This window comes from Dysidea avara, chromosome 4 (genome assembly GCF_963678975.1).
Source record: "Dysidea avara chromosome 4, odDysAvar1.4, whole genome shotgun sequence".
Lineage (NCBI taxonomy): Eukaryota > Metazoa > Porifera > Demospongiae > Dictyoceratida > Dysideidae > Dysidea > Dysidea avara.
The window spans coordinates 34,845,597-34,866,071 of record NC_089275.1 but is presented as its reverse complement, the minus strand read 5'-3'; the positions used below and the strand labels follow the sequence as shown (position 1 = coordinate 34,866,071).

Genomic DNA, 20,475 nt, shown 5'->3' with positions numbered 1-20,475 from the left:
CTACAGGGTGATTTGTTTGTAGCTGAACTCTATGCAAGGAAACTTCTTCTAGCTGATCTCTCTACAGGGAGATGTGTTTGTAACTGAACTCTCTACAGGTGATTTCTTTGCAGCTGAACTCTCTACATGATGGTTCTTTGTAGCTGAACTCTCTACAAGGTGACTTCTTCTAGCTGATCTTTCTACAGGGTGATTTGTTTGTAGCTGAACTCTCTACAAGGAAACTTATTCTGGCTAATCTCTCTACAGGGAGATTGTTTGTAGCTGAACTCTCTACAGGTGATTTGTTTGCAGCTGAACTCTCTACATGATGGTTTCTTTGTAACTGAACTCTCTACAAGGTAATTTCTTCTAGCTGATCTTTCTACAGGGTGATTTGTTTGTAGCTGAACTATCTACAAGGAAACTTCTATAGTTGATCTCTCTACAGGGAGATTTGTTTGTAGCTGAACTCTCTACAGGTGATTTGTTTGCAGCTGATCTCTCTACATGATGGTTCTTTGTAGCTGAAATCTCTATAAGGTGACTTCTTCTAGCTGATCTTTCTACAGGGTGATTTGTTTGTAGCTGAACTATCTACAAGGAAACTTCTATAGTTGATCTCTCTACAGGGAGATTTGTTTGTAGCTGAACTCTCTACAGGTGATTTCTTTGCAGCTGATCTCTCTACATGATGGTTCTTTGTAGCTGAACTCTCTATAAGGTGACTTCTTCTAGCTGATCTTTCTACAGGGTGATTTGTTTGTAGCTGAACTCTCTACAGGTGATTTGTTTGCAGCTGAACTCTCTACATGATGGTTTCTTTGTAGCTGAACTCTCTACAAGGTAACTGATGTCTCTTCCAGGTCACTAGTTTGTAGCTGAACTCTCTACGTGGTGGTTTCTTTGTAACTGAACTCTCTACAAGGTGACTTCTTCTAGCTGATCTTTCAAGAGGGTGATTTGTTCGTAGCTGAACTCTCTACAAGGAAACTCCTTCTAGCTGATCTCTCTACAGGGAGATTTGTTTGTAGCTGAACTCTCTACATGATGGTTTCTTTGTAACTGAACTCTCTACAAGGTAATTTCTTCTAGCTGATCTCTCTACAGGAAGATTTGTTTGTAGCTGAACTCTCTACAGGTGATTTGTTTGCAGCTGAACTCTCTACATGATGGTTTCTTTGTAGCTGAACTCTCCACAAGGTAACTTCTTGTAGCTGATCTTTCTACAGGGTGATTTGTTTGTAGCTGAACTCTATGCAAGGAAACTTCTTCTAGCTGATCTCTCTACAGGGAGATTTGTTTGTAGCTGAACTCTCTACAGGTGATTTCTTTGCAGCTGAACTCTCTACATGATGGTTCTTTGTAGCTGAACTCTCTACAAGGTGACTTCTTCTAGCTGATCTTTCTACAGGGTGATTTGTTTGTAGCTGAACTCTCTACAAGGAAATTTATTCTGGCTGATCTCTCTACAGGGAGATGTGTTTGTAGCTGAACTCTCTACATGTGATTTGTTTGCAGCTGAACTCTCTACATGATGGTTTCATTGTAACAACTGAACTCTCTACAAGGTAATTTCTTCTAGCTGATCTCTCTACAAGGAGATTTGTTTGTAGCTGAACTATCTACAAGGAAACTTCTTTTAACTGATCTCTCTACAGGGAGATTTGTTTGTAGCTGAACTCTCTACAGGTGATTTGTTTGCAGCTGATCTCTCTACATGATGGTTCTTTGTAGCTGAACTCTCTACAAGGTGACTTCTTCTAGCTGATCTTTCTACAGGGTGATTTGTTTGTAGCTGAACTCTCTACAGGTGATTTGTTTGCAGCTGAACTCTCTACATGATGGTTTCTTTGTAGCTGAACTCTCTACAAGGTAACTGATGTCTCTACAAGGTCACTAGTTTGTAGCTGAACTCTCTACGTTGTGGTTTCTTTGTAACTGAACTCTCTACAAGGTGACTTCTTCTAGCTGATCTTTCAAGAGGGTGATTTGTTCGTACCTGAACTCTCTACAAGGAAACTTCTTCTAGCTGATCTCTCTACAGGGAGATTTGTTTGTGGCTGAACTCTCTACAGGTGATTTCTTTGCAGCTGAACTCTCTACATGATGCTTTCTTTGTAGCTGAACTCTTTACAAGGTGACTTCTTCTAGCTGATCTTTCTACAGGGAGATTTGTTTGTAGCTGAACTCTGTACATGATGGTTTCTTTGTAACTGAACTCTCTACAAGGTGACTTCTTATATCTGATCTTTCAAGAGGGTGATTTATTCGTAGCTGAACTCTCTACAAGGAAACTTCTTCTAGCTGATCTCTCTACAGGGAGATTTGCTTGTAGCTGAACTCTCTACAGGTGATTTCTTTGCAGCTGAACTCTCTACAAGATGGTTTCTTTGTAGCTGAACTCTCCACAAAGTAACTTCTTTTAGTTGATCTTTCTACAGGGTGATTTGTTTGTAGCTGAACTCTATGCAAGGAAATTTCTTCTAGCTGATCTCTCTACAGGGAGATTTGTTTGTAGCTGAACTCTCTACAGGTGATTTCTTTGCAGCTGAACTCTCTACATGATGGTTCTTTGTAGCTGAACTCTCTACAAGGTGACTTCTTCTAGCTGATCTTTCTACAGGATAATTTGTTTGTAGCTGAACTCTCTACAAGGTAACTTCTTCTAGCTGATCTCTCTACAGGGTGACTTGTGTGTAGCTGATCTCTATACAGGTTTCTTATTTCTAGCTGATCTCTTGAATTCTCTTCAGGGTGACTGTTCTATTAGGATGACTGCTCTATTAGAGTATCTCGATCTCGCACTTGCTGCACCAAGTTGGATTTCGTGTTATAACTCCGTGGCTTTAAGTCTGATTCTTCTACACCATTGATGAGCCTTTCTAAGATGATTACTCCATCTGTACAACGATTTTCAAAGCATTACCCCAAGCGGTTTATCTGGTAGGCGTGGCAAGCAGTCGTTATTTTTATTAGCTAATCTCGATTGCGTAATTGTTACACACTGTTGGTTTTTTCGTTGTATCTTCCTGGTTTTTAGCTCGATTTCTTTCAAACCACAAAAGGTTTGAGGTTCAATAGTTAACCTATTCACCCACCGATTTTCAGCTTCTTCCCATACGCGGTTTATCCCGTAGGCGTGACAACATATTGGTGTTATTTGTCGTGAATAATCGCTCATAACTCTTTGTCTGTTTATCGTATTCCAGCCAAAGTTGGTACAGAGATGCGCCTTTATACCCCCCTTCTGTGTGCCAAATTGCAAGGCGATCGGATATGGCGTTCGCGTTTTATAGCAGTTTTTGTAAGTGTGCGAAAAGAGGAAGAAAAATAATAAGAAAAAAAAACCGAAGAAACTAAGCCAATTTGTGAAGTCGCATATCTCGGGAACGCTTGAAGCGATTTCGCTGAAATTTGGAATGTGGAGTGCTGAAGGTGGAGGGAGTGTCCACAGCAAAAATCGTCTTGGTTCATCAAGGCAGCACAGAGCTACGGAGGTGCGAAAATTGCGTTTTCTTCCTTCCTGTCAATATACGTACTCACGGGTGTTGCGCGCCGGCTTCTTGGGCCGCACGACACACTGCCGTGTGTCTTGACTTGATATATATAACTTGTACATTTATTGATAAAATCAGAAATATTTAAAGTATTCATCTGCTTCATCTTTTCTTCTTCCTGTAGAAAAGAAAAAAAGATAGGTTTAAAAAGCCCCAAAGTTGGCCATAGGCCAGCTTTGGGGTATACAAATACAAAAAGTAGTGAAATCTAATCCAAAACAGCCAAGCTGTAAAAAAAGAGTGCGGCCCTCAAAAGGGCTATGGTGAAAAAAGATGTGAAATCCAAGGTGGCGGCCAAGAAATGGCTGTGATGGTAAAAATTTTAATAACAGCAATTCAGGTGAATTTTGTGCCAAGACCAAGCGGCACCAGAATTCACCTGAATTGTTGTTATTAAAATTTTTACCATTAACCTACCATCACAGTCATTTCTTGGCAGCCACCTTGGATTTCACATCTTTTTTCACCATAGCCTTTTTGAAGGCCACACTCTTTTTTTACAGCTTGGCTGTTTTGGATTAGATATATCTTGTCTACCCTTATAGATTCCATGGGTAAAAGATTAAATTCGAATTCACCATTTGGACTTGTGATGTGCAAATCTTAGACTGTTGTTAAAGCATACAATGTTTAATATAGTACGTAGTTGAGTTTTAGTATTAGGGTGTGTTTAGTTAGTATGTGTATGGTATTACCTAGATATCAATGCAAACATTCATGATACTGATGTATGTGTCCTTACTCAAATGTATGCTAATGGGTCTCATGCTTTATTGGCTGGAAGGGAAAGATGGATGGGGTGGGGGTTAGCTCTTCTGATAACCAAAATATTTGATGGGTGTAAATATGTAAGAAGCTTGTGATACACTCTACTACTATACCAAGAGTAACTCTTCTGTTATTTACTCTTGCTACTACTACTAGCTATTTAATTTCATTCATGAACTAGCATGTACACTAAATGTAAGCATGCATGCATGAAATGTAAGACAGACAGTTCATAATCAAAACTTAACTGACTGTAAAAGGCAAACTGTTCTGGATGTGCTCCAATTGTTTTCTGGAGATGGGCTAAACAATCACATAAATACTGCTTAATACGGTACACTGGATTATAATTACACAGTTCAAATTAGTGCACAGTATAGTGTATTGCAATTGTATGTACAAAGTTACATATAATGAAGAGACACTCATTGCATCAATCACAAGCTGTCTTTTCCTCACTACTGCTGATGACCGTATTACTAGTGATGACTGTGTGATATGTTGCACAAAGCTTACTTAGTACTTTATTAGATGTGAAAAATAAAAGGAACAACAGTATCTGTTCTATAAGTGTCCCTGTATTAGAAACTACAAAATTGATGCCTCCCGCAACCCCAAGGTACAAAAGAATAACAGCCAAACCAGTGTTGATACCAATATTGCAGTTTAATGCTATTGATATTTTCACATCTCTAGTTGGTATTGCACAGCATTGTCTTTTTGTCAAATAATAGAGGAAAAGTCCAGCGATCATCAAACCAATCTCTACAACATTAAACATGGTTAACAGTATAACTAATAATGCGATAGTTGCAGTTCCTTGGTTAGAAGGATTGAAACCAACAATACATTGTCCATGAGTTGTCTTGTAGCCAATTCTACTACCAAGAGTGTCTACTAGAACAACACTGCCACTACATACAATCGATAATGAAACAATCAAAATAGCATATTTGTAGAGAACAGTCAATTTATTTCCTGAATTTTCTGAAGTCTTGTAGCTCTGATACATGAGGTAAGCAAAGTGTATAAGTGTACTCATCTTTGAAGAATCATATACAAAATAGAAAACAAGTCCCATGTAAAACATCACTGCACACACATCACTGTTACCCTGATTAATATGTACGATAAACAGTGTATGAGTCAGTATAATAGCAACACACAGCGATACAATCAATACACCTGATACTGTCTGAAGTTCTTTGATAAACAGATGTAATATGACATTAGCAGCTGCCACAAGCACGGTAGCAATGATCACAATACTCAATATGATATTTACAGCATCTGAGTATGGGTCAACTGAACTACTTGATGTACAATTGGTACCATTAGCAGGAACCATAAACTGGTCAATATTGTTACTAGCAATTATCCAATCTTCAGTACTATTGATAATATTCACATCAGAGTGGTTTATCCTGATAGTAAACTCATTCACAAAACAATACTGAGAGGAAGTTAGTAGCACACCAACACTGTTGTTGGACACCACATCACCATCCATACAATAAATTAATTCAGGAAGTACAGTTAGTAGAATGGACAATATTGCCATGATCATATCTGGAAAATAAGTAACAAATAAATAAAAAGCCCAGAGAACTTTATTTCCTTGTATGTAAGTAACTAGCCACTCACCACAGCAACACATTGCTGCCATTTGGTTACTATGTTTTACTAGCTGATATGGCTAAAATGCTGCAAAATGTTGAAAATCAGTAACTCTAGGCACATGCCTCCTATGGCATGTAGCAGCTAGAGAATAGTTTGGCATTTCCCAACCAAACCTCTGACCCTTTGTGTGAGCTTTCATATCAACACACATCCAGCAATGAGTTGTGTGGCCAAGGTTTGGGAGCAAGTATCCATTTTACAGGAACCAAGAAAGTGCAGTATTCACACATCTGTAAACCTAAAGTAAAGTATTCAATTTTGTTGTACAAACACCCTTGGGATGGGGTTTATTACAAATTTGAGCTGAATCCACTTGGCCATCATAGAGATACAGTACGTATGTACCAAGTAACCCTGTAGCAAGTTCAGCTACATTACAAGTCACCCAGTAAAATTCTCAGCTACCGTACAATATACCCTGTTGAGAGTTCAGTTACATAACAAGTCACCTAGAGAGAGTTCAGCTACATTACAAATTATCCAGTATACTTCAGCTATGTACATTAACACTCACGCTGTAGAGAGTTCAGTCACATAATAAGTCACCTAGTGGACAGTTACATTACAGGTCTGAGTTTAGCTATATTACAAGTCACCCAATAGCGATTGTAGCTACAATAAAGTCTCCCTGTAGTGAGTCGGCTACAAGCTAATTTTTGGAAGGCTGCACCCTTTTTCGCAGCTTGGCTGTTGGTTTCAAGACAACTTAATTTAAGAATGATTTTAATAATCTTGTGGCATACAAAATAACAGCAATAGTAACAGTTAAGGCTCTCTTCTTCTTCAGCTATTTCTAGTTCCAAGATAACAACAATAAACAGTTCAGTCTCTCACTTCTTCTTCAGCTAGTCCTCAGCAAAACTTCTTGTAGAATTCAGCTATCAATAAACCTACTTTTAGAGTTTAGGGGCAACCTTTACAGAGTCTTTTAGCAGAGAGAAAAAAAGTTATAGTACTGCTCTATTTATACTATGACAAAAGGTAACCTTCAAAAAGGGCAGCACTGGAAAATAAATCTGAATAACAAACATTGACTTCTGAAATAATAAACAGTGACTTTAAAAAACAATAAACTGTAACTTGTAGCAGTAGACTAAATCTTTTCTCCATTTTCTCCCCTTCATTATCATGATCCACATGATAATTAATTGAAAAATCAGCTAGCTCAATAATTGTAAATCTACAAATAAAATAATGAATCTACAATAGTTCCTTACTCCTTGGTACATTATCAGATAGAGCTGTCCAGTTCCAGTGGACACAGCTTTACTATAAGTCTAATAAATTGTTTGTTTCCTACTTGCAATTTGACAGAGCGAACTCATCCATCTTTACCCGGATATGTTTCTATCACTCTTCCCATTGGCCAATATGCTCTTTGATTCTCAGGTGAAACTATCAATACAACATCATCAACTTGAAAGTTTTTTCTTTCCTTGTACCATTTCTTCCTTGTGCTCAAACTGGGTACCCATTCAGTCATCCATCGATGCCAAAAATGCCTTGTCAATTCTTGAATTCTTCTCCATCTTTTCTTGAGGTCATAACCTTCTTGCATGTCAATTTCCGGTGCAAATCTTCCTCCTACCTGACCATATAAAAAATGATTTGGTGTCAAGGGTACATCATCCTCAGGATCTGCAGTCTGGTATGTTAGTGGCCTTGAATTCAATAAATACTCTGTTTCAGTGAATGCTGTGAGTGACTCCTTGTCTGTGATGTCTGCATTGCCTAAAATAGCTAGTATGGCTCTTTTAGCAGCCTTGATCATAGTCTCAAACACACCACCAAAATGAGGTGCATTTGGTGGGTTGAAAGTCCATTTTACACCTTTGTTCACAAAATTCTCTTTTAGTTTACTGTTTTCTGTCATTTGTCTAGTCAATTTACGCAATTCTTCATTAGCTCCTACAAAGTTGGTCCCATTATCAGATATCATCTCTTCTGGAAGACCACAATGATTAAACATTCTGCAAAATGCTCTCATGAAAGAGTCAGTATCAAGACCGTACGCCATCTCCAGATGAACAGCATGTGATGCAAGACAAGTAGAGACATAGGTAACGTTTCTGTCTAGGTTTACCCCTTCCTTGCTTGGTTAAAAAGGGGCCTCCAAAGTCCACTGCAGTTCTTGTGAAACTTCTAAGTGATAACTTCAAATGATTTGGTGGCAATGGTGCCATAATCTGATCAGCATTCTTTGTCTTTCTTTGCTTACAAGTAGCACATTCCTTCTCCCATTCAATTATTTCTTCACGAGCAGCTATGATCCAATACTTGGTAGACAGCAAAGACAACGTTTGGTCTGTTCCTGAGTTGTGGTGCCCTTTCCCATGATAATGTTTAACAACAAGTTTCGTGACCCAGTGTTTTCGTGGCAATAATATAGGTGTCTAACATCATACGGTATAAATTCTGCATACTGTAATCTGGTATCCAATCTCATAATTCCATCCTCATCTATCTTTGGGCACAAGCCAAGTATTTTACTGTGTGGTGAGAGCTTCTTTCCTTTTTGTAAAGCAGAATATTCCTCATAGAATACTTTCCTTTGAACATCTCTGATTATGTACTTCTCGGTGTCGCTCAACTCATTCAAGGTAAGTTCACCTTTTGTTCTATGCTCTTCACTTTCCAGACTGTAACCAATAAACTTGTTCACCCATATATGGATTCTCACTAATCTTACCCAACTTGAGAAACACTTTGGGTCAAGTCTCCATAAAGAATTTTCTTCATCAAATGTTATATTTGTTGTCACAAAACTTTCCTCTTCTCTAACATACTTCTTTCTTACTTCTTTAACAACAGGCTTACACACTTTATTGACTGGCCACTGTGTTTCTGAACATTGTAAATACTCAGGTCCAGTCCACCAACTCCTCAACTCGATCGATTCGGAAATTTGTAAGCCCCTTGTAAGATAATCAGTTGGATTAGCATTACCTGGAACATATCTCCACTGCTCTGGATCAGAAGAGGACTGAATATCCCCAACTCGATTAGAAACATATGGCTTATACATCCTACCATAACCTCTTATCCACCAGAGAACATCTACACTGTCTGACCAGAACATCATTTGTCTTTGAGTAACTGACAACACTCTTGCTACTGACTGGGCTAAGCCACTTCCCAGATGAGCTCCCATCAACTCTAATCTCGGAATAGAAAAGCCTTTAAAGGAGAAACCTTTGTTTTAGCTGCAGCCAGAGATACAGATATACTCTTATCATCATATTCTATTCTAACATATACAACTGCTCCATAGGCATTCTCTGAGGCATCTACAATAGTATGTAAACAAATTGATTTGACTAGACTTCTATTCTGTAGGCTTCTAGGAATTCTTATCCTTTCAAGATCTTTCAATTCATCAAACCACGCCTTCGCCTTCGCCTTTGAATTTATCTCATCTGGAAGGCAATTATCCCATTCCACTCCAGCAATCCATATCTCTTGCATCAATACCTTAGCTCTGACTGTAAAAGGTGACAAAAAACCCAATGGATCAAACAAGGTAGCGATATTTTTCAAAATGCTTTATTTAGTAAATCCCTCTTCACAGGAACTAAGTTTTGAATCAAATGTAAAGGTATCTTCCGAAGCCATCCACAATATACCCAAAGCCTTAGTTGAAAACAAACTGTTGTCATCTAATTGTAATTTACAAGCTCTGTCTTCCAGAGGTATCTTTTCCATCACTACAGAGGAATTGGACAACCACTTGTGCGTTTTCATTCCAGCCTTAACCCACAATTTAGACAGCTCTTTGCATAGCTTCACACCTTCACCTTCACTCATCACAGAATCCATGCTGTCATCCATATCAGTGGATTTCAAAATTGTTTCTGAAGCTCTTGGATGACTGTGCTTAAATAAATTGGCATGGAATTGAGATACATACTGCGCCAAAAAGGGGGAAGCATTTACTCCAACACCAAACTGTTAAACTCATAAGCATCAGGTGGCTTACTCGATTCTAAATCTTACTCGATTCTAAATCTCTCCAAAGAAATCTATGAAATGGTCTATCACTTGGGTACAATTGAATCCATAGATACATCTCTGAAACATCACACACTATTGCAATAGGATAACGTTTAAAACGTAACAGCACATCAAATAACTGGTTATGAAGTTTGGGTCCTGAATGAACAGCATCATTTAGAGAAATACCATTACATTCGGCAGAAGCATCAAATACTACTCTTATTTTGGTAGTTACTCGATCTGTTTTGACAACAGGAAAATGGGGCAAAAACCAACTTTTCTAACGTATCCCTTTTCCAAATGGTTGACAATTACCTCACCATAAGCAGCTAGCAGTTTGGAGGCATTTCTTCAAACATCGTTCCAAATTCTCTAGTCTGTTTAATGCCATTCTGTACTTGTCTGGTAGTTGTAACATCTCTTGTTTCCATGGTAGAGCTATTTGATAGTAAATCTTACTGACTTCTCTGCTCTTTCCAGAAGCAGTTGTTCATCTTTTGACACAAAAGGTAAGTTGGTAATTCCACTGCTATCAATCTCCCAAGATTGGTGCAACACTGTGTTTACTTCCTCTGTAGTTGTCTGTTCTGAAATAAAATAGGTTCTAATAAAATTAGTAGTAACATCACCTTGATCTATCAACACATGTCCATCCCAAAAGGTGTAAGTCGAGCTATTGTTTCACCCGGCTCACCTCGAATATCCTTAAACGAGTAATGTAAATCAGCATAGTCCAAGCCAATAAGTAGGTCCACAATAGGTCGTGACCCCAACTGGTGAAAAGCTATTCCCTGAAGGTGTGGCCATTGTTCAGCACATCTACTCCAATCAGTAACTCCCATGTTTCCTGTAACTCTATTAGTAGTGAAAGCTATAACATTAAAGGCATTGCCATCTAAACTCTCTATAATAAATTCCACAGGTGTAGTCTCAAATGTTTCTATCTTTCCGTTTAAAACATTAACATTTACCTTTTGAGGATGGCCATGTAAACCTAGTTCTGCAGCAACATCAGCATTAACATAGGTTTTAGTGCTAGCATCATCTAATAAGGCATTGATTTTCAACTCACGTCCTCCACTTTTAATATACACTGAGACTGTCCTTAGTGCCACATTTCCAACACGTGTAAAAGTGTTTGACATCATGGTGATCTTATCTGTTTTGACTATAGCCTCATGTGTTGTATTCTCTGTTTTAACTACAGTCTCCCCTTCAGTAATGGAAACAACTGCCTTATTCAGTGGTGCACCTGAATTAGATTTAACACCATGTTGAGACCTACCATCTGTGCCCTTTGTAGTCTGCTTGAACTCACTTACTAAAACATTTGAACGCTTTTTAAAAGCAGGTGGGTGTAGCAATCTATGATTAACTTCTTGACAACCCTCCAAACCACATACTCTATTCCAAAAGCAACTCTGTCCTTGGTGACCTTCACCTAAGCATCTGAAACACAATTTAAATTTCTTAGCACATTCCCACCTTCTCGATACTTCCATCTCTTGAAACTCACCACAGTTCCAAATTCCATGTGGCTTTCCACATAGTTTACAAACACGATGTTTTGACTGTACTTCTGATCTCAGATTTGTAGATGGCTTCCCAAAAAAGGTAAGGGGTGTTTCCTTTGTAGCAATCTTTCTCTCACACTTTCCTGTTAATCCTTAAACAGTTTCTACTGCCTTAGTCTGAAATTCAGTTTCTTGAATCACCCACTCTCTCAGGATCTCTACTGACTCTATTTTATGATTCTCATAAATCCACCGGTGATATCCTTGATGTAGGAAGCTTCTTCTGTAGCTTCATGTACAGTGGACCATCTCATAACTCCTCATAACGATTAGCTTCCTTCAGTTTAACAATAGCGATGTCTAATAGGTCAGCGTAATGCTCCAAATCTTTGTAATTTCCTGGATGTACTGGTCTAAATTGACCAATCTCTTCCAAGTAAAGAGCTACCTGTCGGCACTGATCACCAAACTTTCTCTCCAGTCGCTCTTTTGCTGCTTGGTAAGCTGCAGCAGAATGACCTAAACTTTCAATAGCTTTCAGTGCTTCTCCACTAAGACATTGTCTTAACTGTAACAGTTTGTACTCCCCAGTTGCTGGAGCCTGATCAATACATGCAGTGAACGCTGCCTTCCAATTTTGGTACATCTTTTTGTCTCCAGAAAACACAGGAACACTCACTCTTTTCAACTGTTTCCAGAGATCCTGCCCTATAAGTGTAGAATCACTCTGGTTTGGAGCATTACCATCCACCAAAGTATGTGATTGTGAATAAATCCCATGACTCGTGGGTTCAACAACTAGTGGACGATATTCTCTCACAGAACATGGTACTGTTGTCATTCTAGTATACTTACTCCTATCTTGACCTGTTAACTGGGTATTCACCCCCACTTGGCTAACACCTCCAGACCTGTACTCTGGTTCAGGTAACTGCATGCCAAACTGCTTCTCTGTCATATTACAAGCTGCTCTCTGCATATGAGGCTCTATCGATTGCTTCTTTGCTCTGTCTGACATTCCAGAGTCACTCTGCGTGGGTAAACCATTTACAATTGATGTATTTACTGACAATGGCTGTTCTCTATTCAAACCTTCTACAAACTTACTATACACCATTCTATCACTGAGTTCATCACGAACTTTCTGCACACGATTTTGCGCATCAGTAAACTCTATCTCAATTTGTTCGATCTCTGAGCCAAGTTTCTCGTTTCTCTTACTATCCTTTTCCACTTTATATTTGGTGGATAGTCTGTCCATAGCTTCCATTGTTTCATCTGTAGCGATATTTAAGTGTTCACTTGCTATATCTATCTGTTGTATTGTGACATCTGATTGCTGTATCAATACTAATAACCTTCTCCTAGTTCTGGTAAAAGCTGTTTTACACCTTGCCCTACTCTGTTTCAAGTCCACTACAATTTCTTCAAATAGTCCATTGTCCTCCAGTGTGTTATATCTATCTTCATCACTATCTTTCTGTTCTGACCCCATTCTGAACCATCCTCTGCTACCAGAAAGTGTGGTTTCAAGACAACTTAATTTAAGAATGATTTTAATAATCTTGTGGCATACAAAATAACAGCAATAAACAGTTAAGTCTCTCTTCTTCTTCAGCTATTTCTAGTTCCAAGATAACAACAATAAACAGTTCTGAATCAGTCTCACTTCTTCTTCAGCTAGTCCTCAGTACAACTTCTTGTTGAATTCAGCTATCAATAAAACTTCTTGTAGAGTTTGGGAGCAACCTTTACAGAGTCTTTTAGCAGAGAGAAAAATTGTTATAGTACTGCTCTATTAATACTATGACAAAAGGTAACCTTCAAAAAGGGCAGCACTGGAAAATAAATCTGAATAACAAAAATTGACTTCTGAAATAATAAATAGTGACTTTAAGAAACAATAAACAGTAACTTGTCATTTGTAACAGTAGACTAAACCTTTTCTCCAGCTGTTTTATCATTTCTTTTTGTATTTGTATATGCAAGTACCAAAGTCTTTTGGGCTAGCCTTTACCTACTGTATATCTTTTCTATTGCTCTGCAGATAAACAGAATTAGAATTAGATTTTGAGTAGCATTTTTACTCTTTTCCATTATGATTTTATAGCTTCATATTGTTGAATTACATATGTATGACTGCTCTGTATGGGTATCTCAAAATGTGCTTGTTACATACATGTATGGTTCATTTTCATACTCATTGAGATTATATTACTGAAGGTTGTACCTTGACAGTTTACTGACAATGCAAGAAAATTTGCCTAGGTTGCGTAAGCAGTTTAGCAGGCACAGTAGTTATGACAACTAATCACACTATTGCTGACCTCTCTATTGGAGTATCTCAATCATTCGATTGCTACATATGTTTAACATGTAATCTATTTTATATTTTTATATATTTGACTACAGTTTGTTACTATTTTATGGTACTCTAATAGAGCACATGTTTTTCTCAGCACTCCTAAGACAATGCACATAGAATGATCTAGAAAGCCATTCTGGTATAGTAAACTAGAACTTTAAGGCGGAAGGCAGAAGGTGAGCAACTGACAGTAGTGGCTAAGTGTTAAAGGGTGTGCCCTTGTTTGAATTCTTGCTAACCCTATTCAATGTTTTCGTGTAGTTTTTTTTTTGTTTTTACTTATTGGTAATTGTTCTATTAGAGTAACTTGATCAAGCTTGTTTCACATTATTTTGGTTATTGTTTTTTAAATACTCTCAATAATTTTAAGTAACAAAATGTTTGCACCACAATGGCCATGGTCAGCCTATCAGCACATCGATTTTTGTGGGCATGACAAAAAAAAATCACACTTGTATTTTTTTGAAAATCACTTGTACTGTAACTTTGAACTACTTCTACCAATCTGTACATAAATTGGAGGATAAATGCATTGTATTTTGTTTATACCCTCAAAAGTTGCAGAGAATGTAAAGTGCTTGTCCACAAGTGGAAAAATGAATGAAAAAACACTATAGTTAGTTTGCATTCGCCTGAGCTCTCGCCAAACACAGTAATATCAAAGAAGTTCACATGTGTTCACTCCCAATGGTTTTGTACTGGAACAAGCATGTTTTCATGTTGTAAACATGTTTGCTACCTGAATCGTCCATACTAAATGAATGGGATATTTTAAAAGCCTCATAACTCACTTTTCAGTCTTGCCCATATCAAAGCACTTTTTTGACTATTTGTTCCAGCATTTAAAGGGCTTCCAGTGCTACTAAATGTTTGGGCAACTGGCCCATGTAACAAACGTTAGTAACAAAAAACGAGGGCTCAGGTTAATGTGAACCGACTATATATAGCAGTGGCAGATCTAGAAATTTTCAGAGGGGGTTTCAGATTCCACTTAACTTCAGCCTAACTTTAAGTCGAAGACCAAAAAAAAAGAAAAAAAAAAAGGTCACAACCAGCTGTAGAAAGCCGTAATTGTGATCTCAAAGGCTAAAGTATGAACTTTTTCACCAGTAGAGAGTCCTTCTATAACGCACTATCTATAATTCGTGGCAATTTTATCACCCACACGACAACTCATCAATAAATTTGGGGCGCATACAATTTTCAGAGGGGAAACCATTGCAACCCCCCTGTATCCACCACTGTATAGGTGGTTCAGAATATTTTCTACCATTCATTGATGATAAGACAAGATACTTGTGGGTGCATTGTTTACAGCATAAATACCAGGTTTTTGAGAAATTGTGTGAATGGCACATCATGGTTGAGAGATTCACTGGTCAAAAGTTGAAAGCTATATGCGCAGACAATGGATGAGAGTTTACCTCCACTGAGCCCAGTTGTATTTTAACAAGGATGAGTCAGGTATGCCACTTGACCACAAGCAGCTTAAATATACATGTGTTGCACCTAAAAGCATAAATTAGTCTGCTTCTGGGAACAAGGCACAGATCACAATCTTAGCTTGTGCTAATGCTGTAGGTTCTATGGGAACACCAATGGTGATTTATAAGGAGGAACGCTTGAACTACGAGGAGAGGTACCAAATATGAGCATGAGTTGCTCTTTGAGTGTATGGGTAAGCAGTATGTAAAAAGTATTCCACTTCTTGACCTGTGCTGTCACTTTTAGATGGGAATTCTTCCCATTATAATTTGGAGGTTATAAAGTTCGTAGCATAAAATTCTTCTTTTTTGTTTACCAGTTACCACCCCATATCACTCATGTGACTCAGCCTCTTGAAGTAAGCTTTTTTGGTCCTATAAAAATGCAGTAGTCTAGAGTTTGCCATGAGTACTTGGTCAGCAATCCTGGTAATCATAAAATGGTCACCAAATTTCAGTTCTCATCACTTTTCAGCAAGGCTTGGCTTTTGTCTATACACTACATACGCTTGCAATACTTATGATAATTCCTCAATATCAGACACCAGTAGTAACACCAGTAATGACACCAGCAGTGACACAGCCTAATGAGCCCTTGAGTAATCTACAAATGGTTTTGGCGAATACAATCTAGAAGAAATCAGCCCAGCTTTATCACCTATTTCATTCAGTGAGGAGTAAATTGAACTGGTTCAAGAAAGATACGATAATAGCTGCAACATTAATGTATGCATTATGGCTAGTCGCTACAACAACTACACTCAGATGACCTTCCAGAGAATTTGTCACCGAGTACCACTATAGAAGCACAGGTGGATGGTGTTCTTCAGACAATAGAGTATGCAGTACTGTTCAATTTCTCTTTCTTGACTGTCTGCTTTACTCTAACGTATTTGCTGCTGCTTTTGTTGTTTAAACTGTTGTGAAGTCTCCAGACTGGTCGTTTCTCCAGCAGTAATCCTGCTAAAGATAAGCTTAAATGCTGCTGCTATTATTTAAATCCATAGTCCTCGATTGCTCTAAACTCTTCTGGAATGAGCCCCTTCCCAATACGATCAGGCCTCAGTGCGGCTACTATTCAAATATGGCCACTATAGTCTAGCAAAAACCTGAGTATTTGCGACAGTGCTGAGGGAAATTTTGGATGAAAGAAGAGTGGTACGTAGCTACCTAAAGCATCCACCAAGTCTAAACCAATGGTTAGAGTGCTCACAAGTGCTGAGCCTTTAGCTCTTCTAATTGAAAAGGAAAAGAAGAAAAGGAAGAAAGAGGAACAGAAAACAAAGAGAAAAAAGAGCACAATAGAAAACAACAAGTGAGAGAAGAAAAGAAAAGCTGGATTGAGAAGAAAGAAGGATAAAGAGAAAGCAAAGCAAAGAGCACAGAAACCCAAGAGGTCTGTAAACAAGATACAGAAGGCACAGTGGTAGCTGAGCTATCTTCTGATTCAGAAGTGTATAGAAGACAGAGATCAATTACAATATGGTGTACACCAGGATGACATGTTGAGAGTGCTGGAAAACTAATGAGGGAGTGGTTGAGTGTACAAATGAACTGTTCAAAAAGTGGATGTACAGCCATGTTTACAAGTTAACAATGACTTGTACAGTGTTGGGAAAGTTACTTTTTAAAAAGTAACTAGTTACATACTTGCAGCTGAACTATTTAGTTACAGTTACATATTACCCATAAAATAAAGTAACTGTAATAATATTGCATAATCATTATATTACAGTACTTTGTGTCCACAGCCTTAAGCTGTCACGTGTGAAACTACCACCTTATCATGTGACACGATTGCATTGTTGGACAATGTGCAAATCTTGATTATAAGTAAGAAGCTGGTGAATAAGCCTCATTCAGTAGGCTTCATTACTTTGTTGTGGCTAGGCGTTACTCAGTGGATTACTAACGGAATTAGTAACTTCGTTACTTGTAGTAATAATATTACATAATATTAGATTCGTTACAGTAACTATATTACTTAGGTAATGTGTTACATTTGTAAGTAAAGTAACTTGAGTTATATTACCTGTTTTTATAGCGTATTTCGTTATATTACTTAGTTACCACAAAAGTAATAATATTATGTAACGCGTTACTCCCAACACTGGACTTGTATGTGTATGGATCGAATCAATCTGTAAATATAAATAATTATGTGTGTGTATACTTGGTTCTATTACTTTATCAAATTCATAATGAATTGTTTCCTGTTTCTGGCTTGCATGTGTTATTACAAGTACAAGGAATTTTAAGTTCAATTAGGGATCATAGAACAAAGTAGGGAAACAAGCAGATATACCAGTGGACATTTAATTCCTAATTCAGTCTATACCCATGACTGAATTAGGGATTAAATGTCCACTAATATATTTGCAGGTGTAGGTGACTTCCCTTATTTCCCTACTTTTTTCCATGATCCCTAATCAAACTTAAAATTCCTAATTTTTCCTTATTTAAGATTATTGTGACTGGTAAATCCAGACGCCATAAGAAAACACAGCACCTGAGTTAATGCTTTCATCTGAAGCGGCTCAACTATCAATTAGCAACTGAAAAGTGAAGTGGCCATTATGTTTGACTTTCAGCTATGCTCAGCCCATTAAAGAGCACTACAAATGAAGAACAGTAGAAGAAGCACCTGTGCAATCAATCCACCAGTTACCATGACGATTTGTGCACCCAAAATATCAATAAGTGGAGTCGGTGGCTATTATGCTTTGCGTTCAGATATGCTCAACCCATTACACAGCATTACAAACAAAGAACAGTAGGAGAAGCGCCTCTACAATCAATCCAGTCTCCATGGAAAATATGGATGATTCCCATTACAAACATAGCTGGGAAGCCACCATGCTACTGCAAATTGACACATTGAGCTGTCAGCAAAAAAGAAATAGGACACAAAGGAGGACACAGGTAAGTCTATGGTACATACTGCAGTATGCCAAAAGCACCTGTCGAGCTGAAGCGATGTCAAACAGTTAAAAAATCAAGTGCGTAGCTAGCTTTAACCATTATTGAGTTATGTTTGTCTGAAGGCAGGCAGTTAGTCAGTCAGTCAGTAGAAAATTCCATTGAATACTTCTTTAAATTTTGTAGCAATGCACAGCACTAGGGTCATACTGAAAGCACTTTTGGGCTTGGTTATACCAAACCAATACTCAGTGGTTATTCTAGACCTGACCTACAGGGAGGGCCAAGTAGGGCACAGCATGACTGTTGTTGTATGGCTGTAATATAAAGTAGAATTTCAGAGGGGTCTGGGGGTGCAATCCCCAGCATTTGATCAATTTGAAGGTTTGAAAATAGCCTATGCTAAAATCATGAAAAATGCTAAATATAACAATGCCAATCTATAATACATTACCCCAAGATTCAGCAGGGGACTGTCTCTGCCTATGCCAATACTGTCAAGGCATCAGGATGGTCTTGTAAAGCTGGTTTTTGGGTGCCAGAAGAGCCCAAATCTTCATGATTCAGTACTAACGTACTGTATGATTACTTTAAAGATCATTTAACACAAGCTACAGACACATTAGACAAATCAAGGAAGAAAAAATCACAATGCGATCTGAAGGTCAGCTGGCAACTAGTAGTTGGCAACTAGTGCCAGTTTCCCTAGCTAATATAAGTATATCACTAGCTAATAATAGATATAGAGACTACTGTATTTGTATACTTCTGATTGTAGAATTGATTATTAACACCTGTATTGTGCTTCATTGCAGATAGTTTAGCTGTCAAAATTTTCTCAGTTCTACGATATTGTATGTTGGACTGATTTACGATGCATGCCTTACAGTAACTGTTTGATAAACCGGTGAGCTATATGCTACCTGGAGTTTAAAAATCTTTGTACATACTAGCTACACAAATAGATATATGAACTGAGGGAGGCCTGCAGCTGGACTTTGACTAATTGATTTTGTTTTTGTTATCACAAATAATACACTGAAGAGACATTGATAAGATAATAATGTTTTATAAGATGCTATATATCTGGTCACGTTAGACTAGACTTTCAGAGCTATCTACATCCAAACATAACTACAGTCAAGTCCCCATCAGAATTGCCGGATGCATACCTTCATTCCTAAGTATCTACCCTCAACCATCTGCTGGCTATGGAATTCACTACCCTCTGATCACAATCTTTAAGAGCAATTTATATGTACATTTTACTCAGTAGTTGAGGTGGGTAAGGCCAATGAAACTTGATTACCAGTTTCTCACTCAGATTTTTTTGAAAATTTGATGCAGGCGGGCGGTTATTATTCATTATTCCAAAGCACAACACACATCCCAAACATGAAGATTTCTGCCAAAAAACAGTGAGATATACATTGCTTACTCTTGCATTAAATAGCTAAAGTACGTTACTAGAATGTTTAGTTATTTCTGTAACTCCTAAACAAGTGATTTTTCCATTGATTGCTCTATTAGATTACTATTGGCCTAACCAAATTACATTAATTAAATCATTTCTATGGTAAAACAAAAAAAATCTGATGATGTTAGCCGGCTTGCGTAACGGCTTTTGTCAGTTTGTCCTTGTTTGTATCTGCTTTACTAGTTAAGCACTTTTCTTTAGTTTCATTGGGCCGGCCAGAAGCTCCTCGGCCAGTTGATTGCAGCGGGATAGATTATAACCATTGCATAATTAAAGCCTGAGCCCTACAAAAATACTTGCACGCAGGCGTACATAGCATGGTAGCTAGCTAGCTCCTCATAGGTGCGGAGAATATGCCTATCTATGGCTAGCTACATAGCTACAGCCGGCTATACCAATGGCAGATCCAGGATGGGGCATTTGGGGTAATTGCCCCCCCCCCTCTCCTCCTTCCATCCATTATCTTGTGGAGGAGCCAGACACACTTCTGATTAAAATAGCTACTAACTTTATGCCAGGCCAAGAAATTCATGAAGATACGTACATTTTACTACAAATTCACCTGAAACCAAAACAAACCAAAGTAAAACTAACTGTAAAATTGTCACCCAACGCCTTCGTGCGTACTAAGCGCCTCTAAAAATAATTATCGTGTTGCAGTTGTTTAAGATTTCACAACCATCTGAAAAGGCAAAAATAAACAGTGAGACACTACTAAAAGGTGATTATTTGCTGC

General features: G+C 38.0%; 2 protein-coding genes across 4 annotated transcripts in view; both read right to left on the bottom strand.

The window, feature by feature from the left end:
• Positions 1-20,475, bottom strand: part of LOC136254799 (uncharacterized) — a 43,857-nt gene that overhangs the window by 18,415 nt on the left and 4,967 nt on the right. For 2 of the 3 annotated variants that reach the window (XM_066047541.1, XM_066047539.1), the window contains exon 2: positions 4,613-5,876. The exons of the other annotated variant lie outside the window; for it this stretch is intronic. In XM_066047541.1, coding sequence (XP_065903613.1) covers positions 4,741-5,874 — 1,134 coding nt within the window. In that variant the 5' untranslated portion in view covers positions 5,875-5,876 and the 3' untranslated portion in view covers positions 4,613-4,740. Of the gene's footprint in view, positions 1-4,612; positions 5,877-20,475 lie in introns of those variants that run through there. 3 annotated transcript variants of the gene reach the window in all.
• LOC136254590 (uncharacterized) lies at positions 10,041-11,958 on the bottom strand. The gene is made up of 2 exons (XM_066047337.1): positions 10,675-11,958; positions 10,041-10,567 (listed from the first exon to the last, which is right to left on the bottom strand). The coding sequence occupies exons 1-2, from the start codon at positions 11,480-11,482 to the stop codon at positions 10,419-10,421; spliced, it is 957 nt and encodes a 318-aa protein (XP_065903409.1). The 5' UTR covers positions 11,483-11,958; the 3' UTR covers positions 10,041-10,418.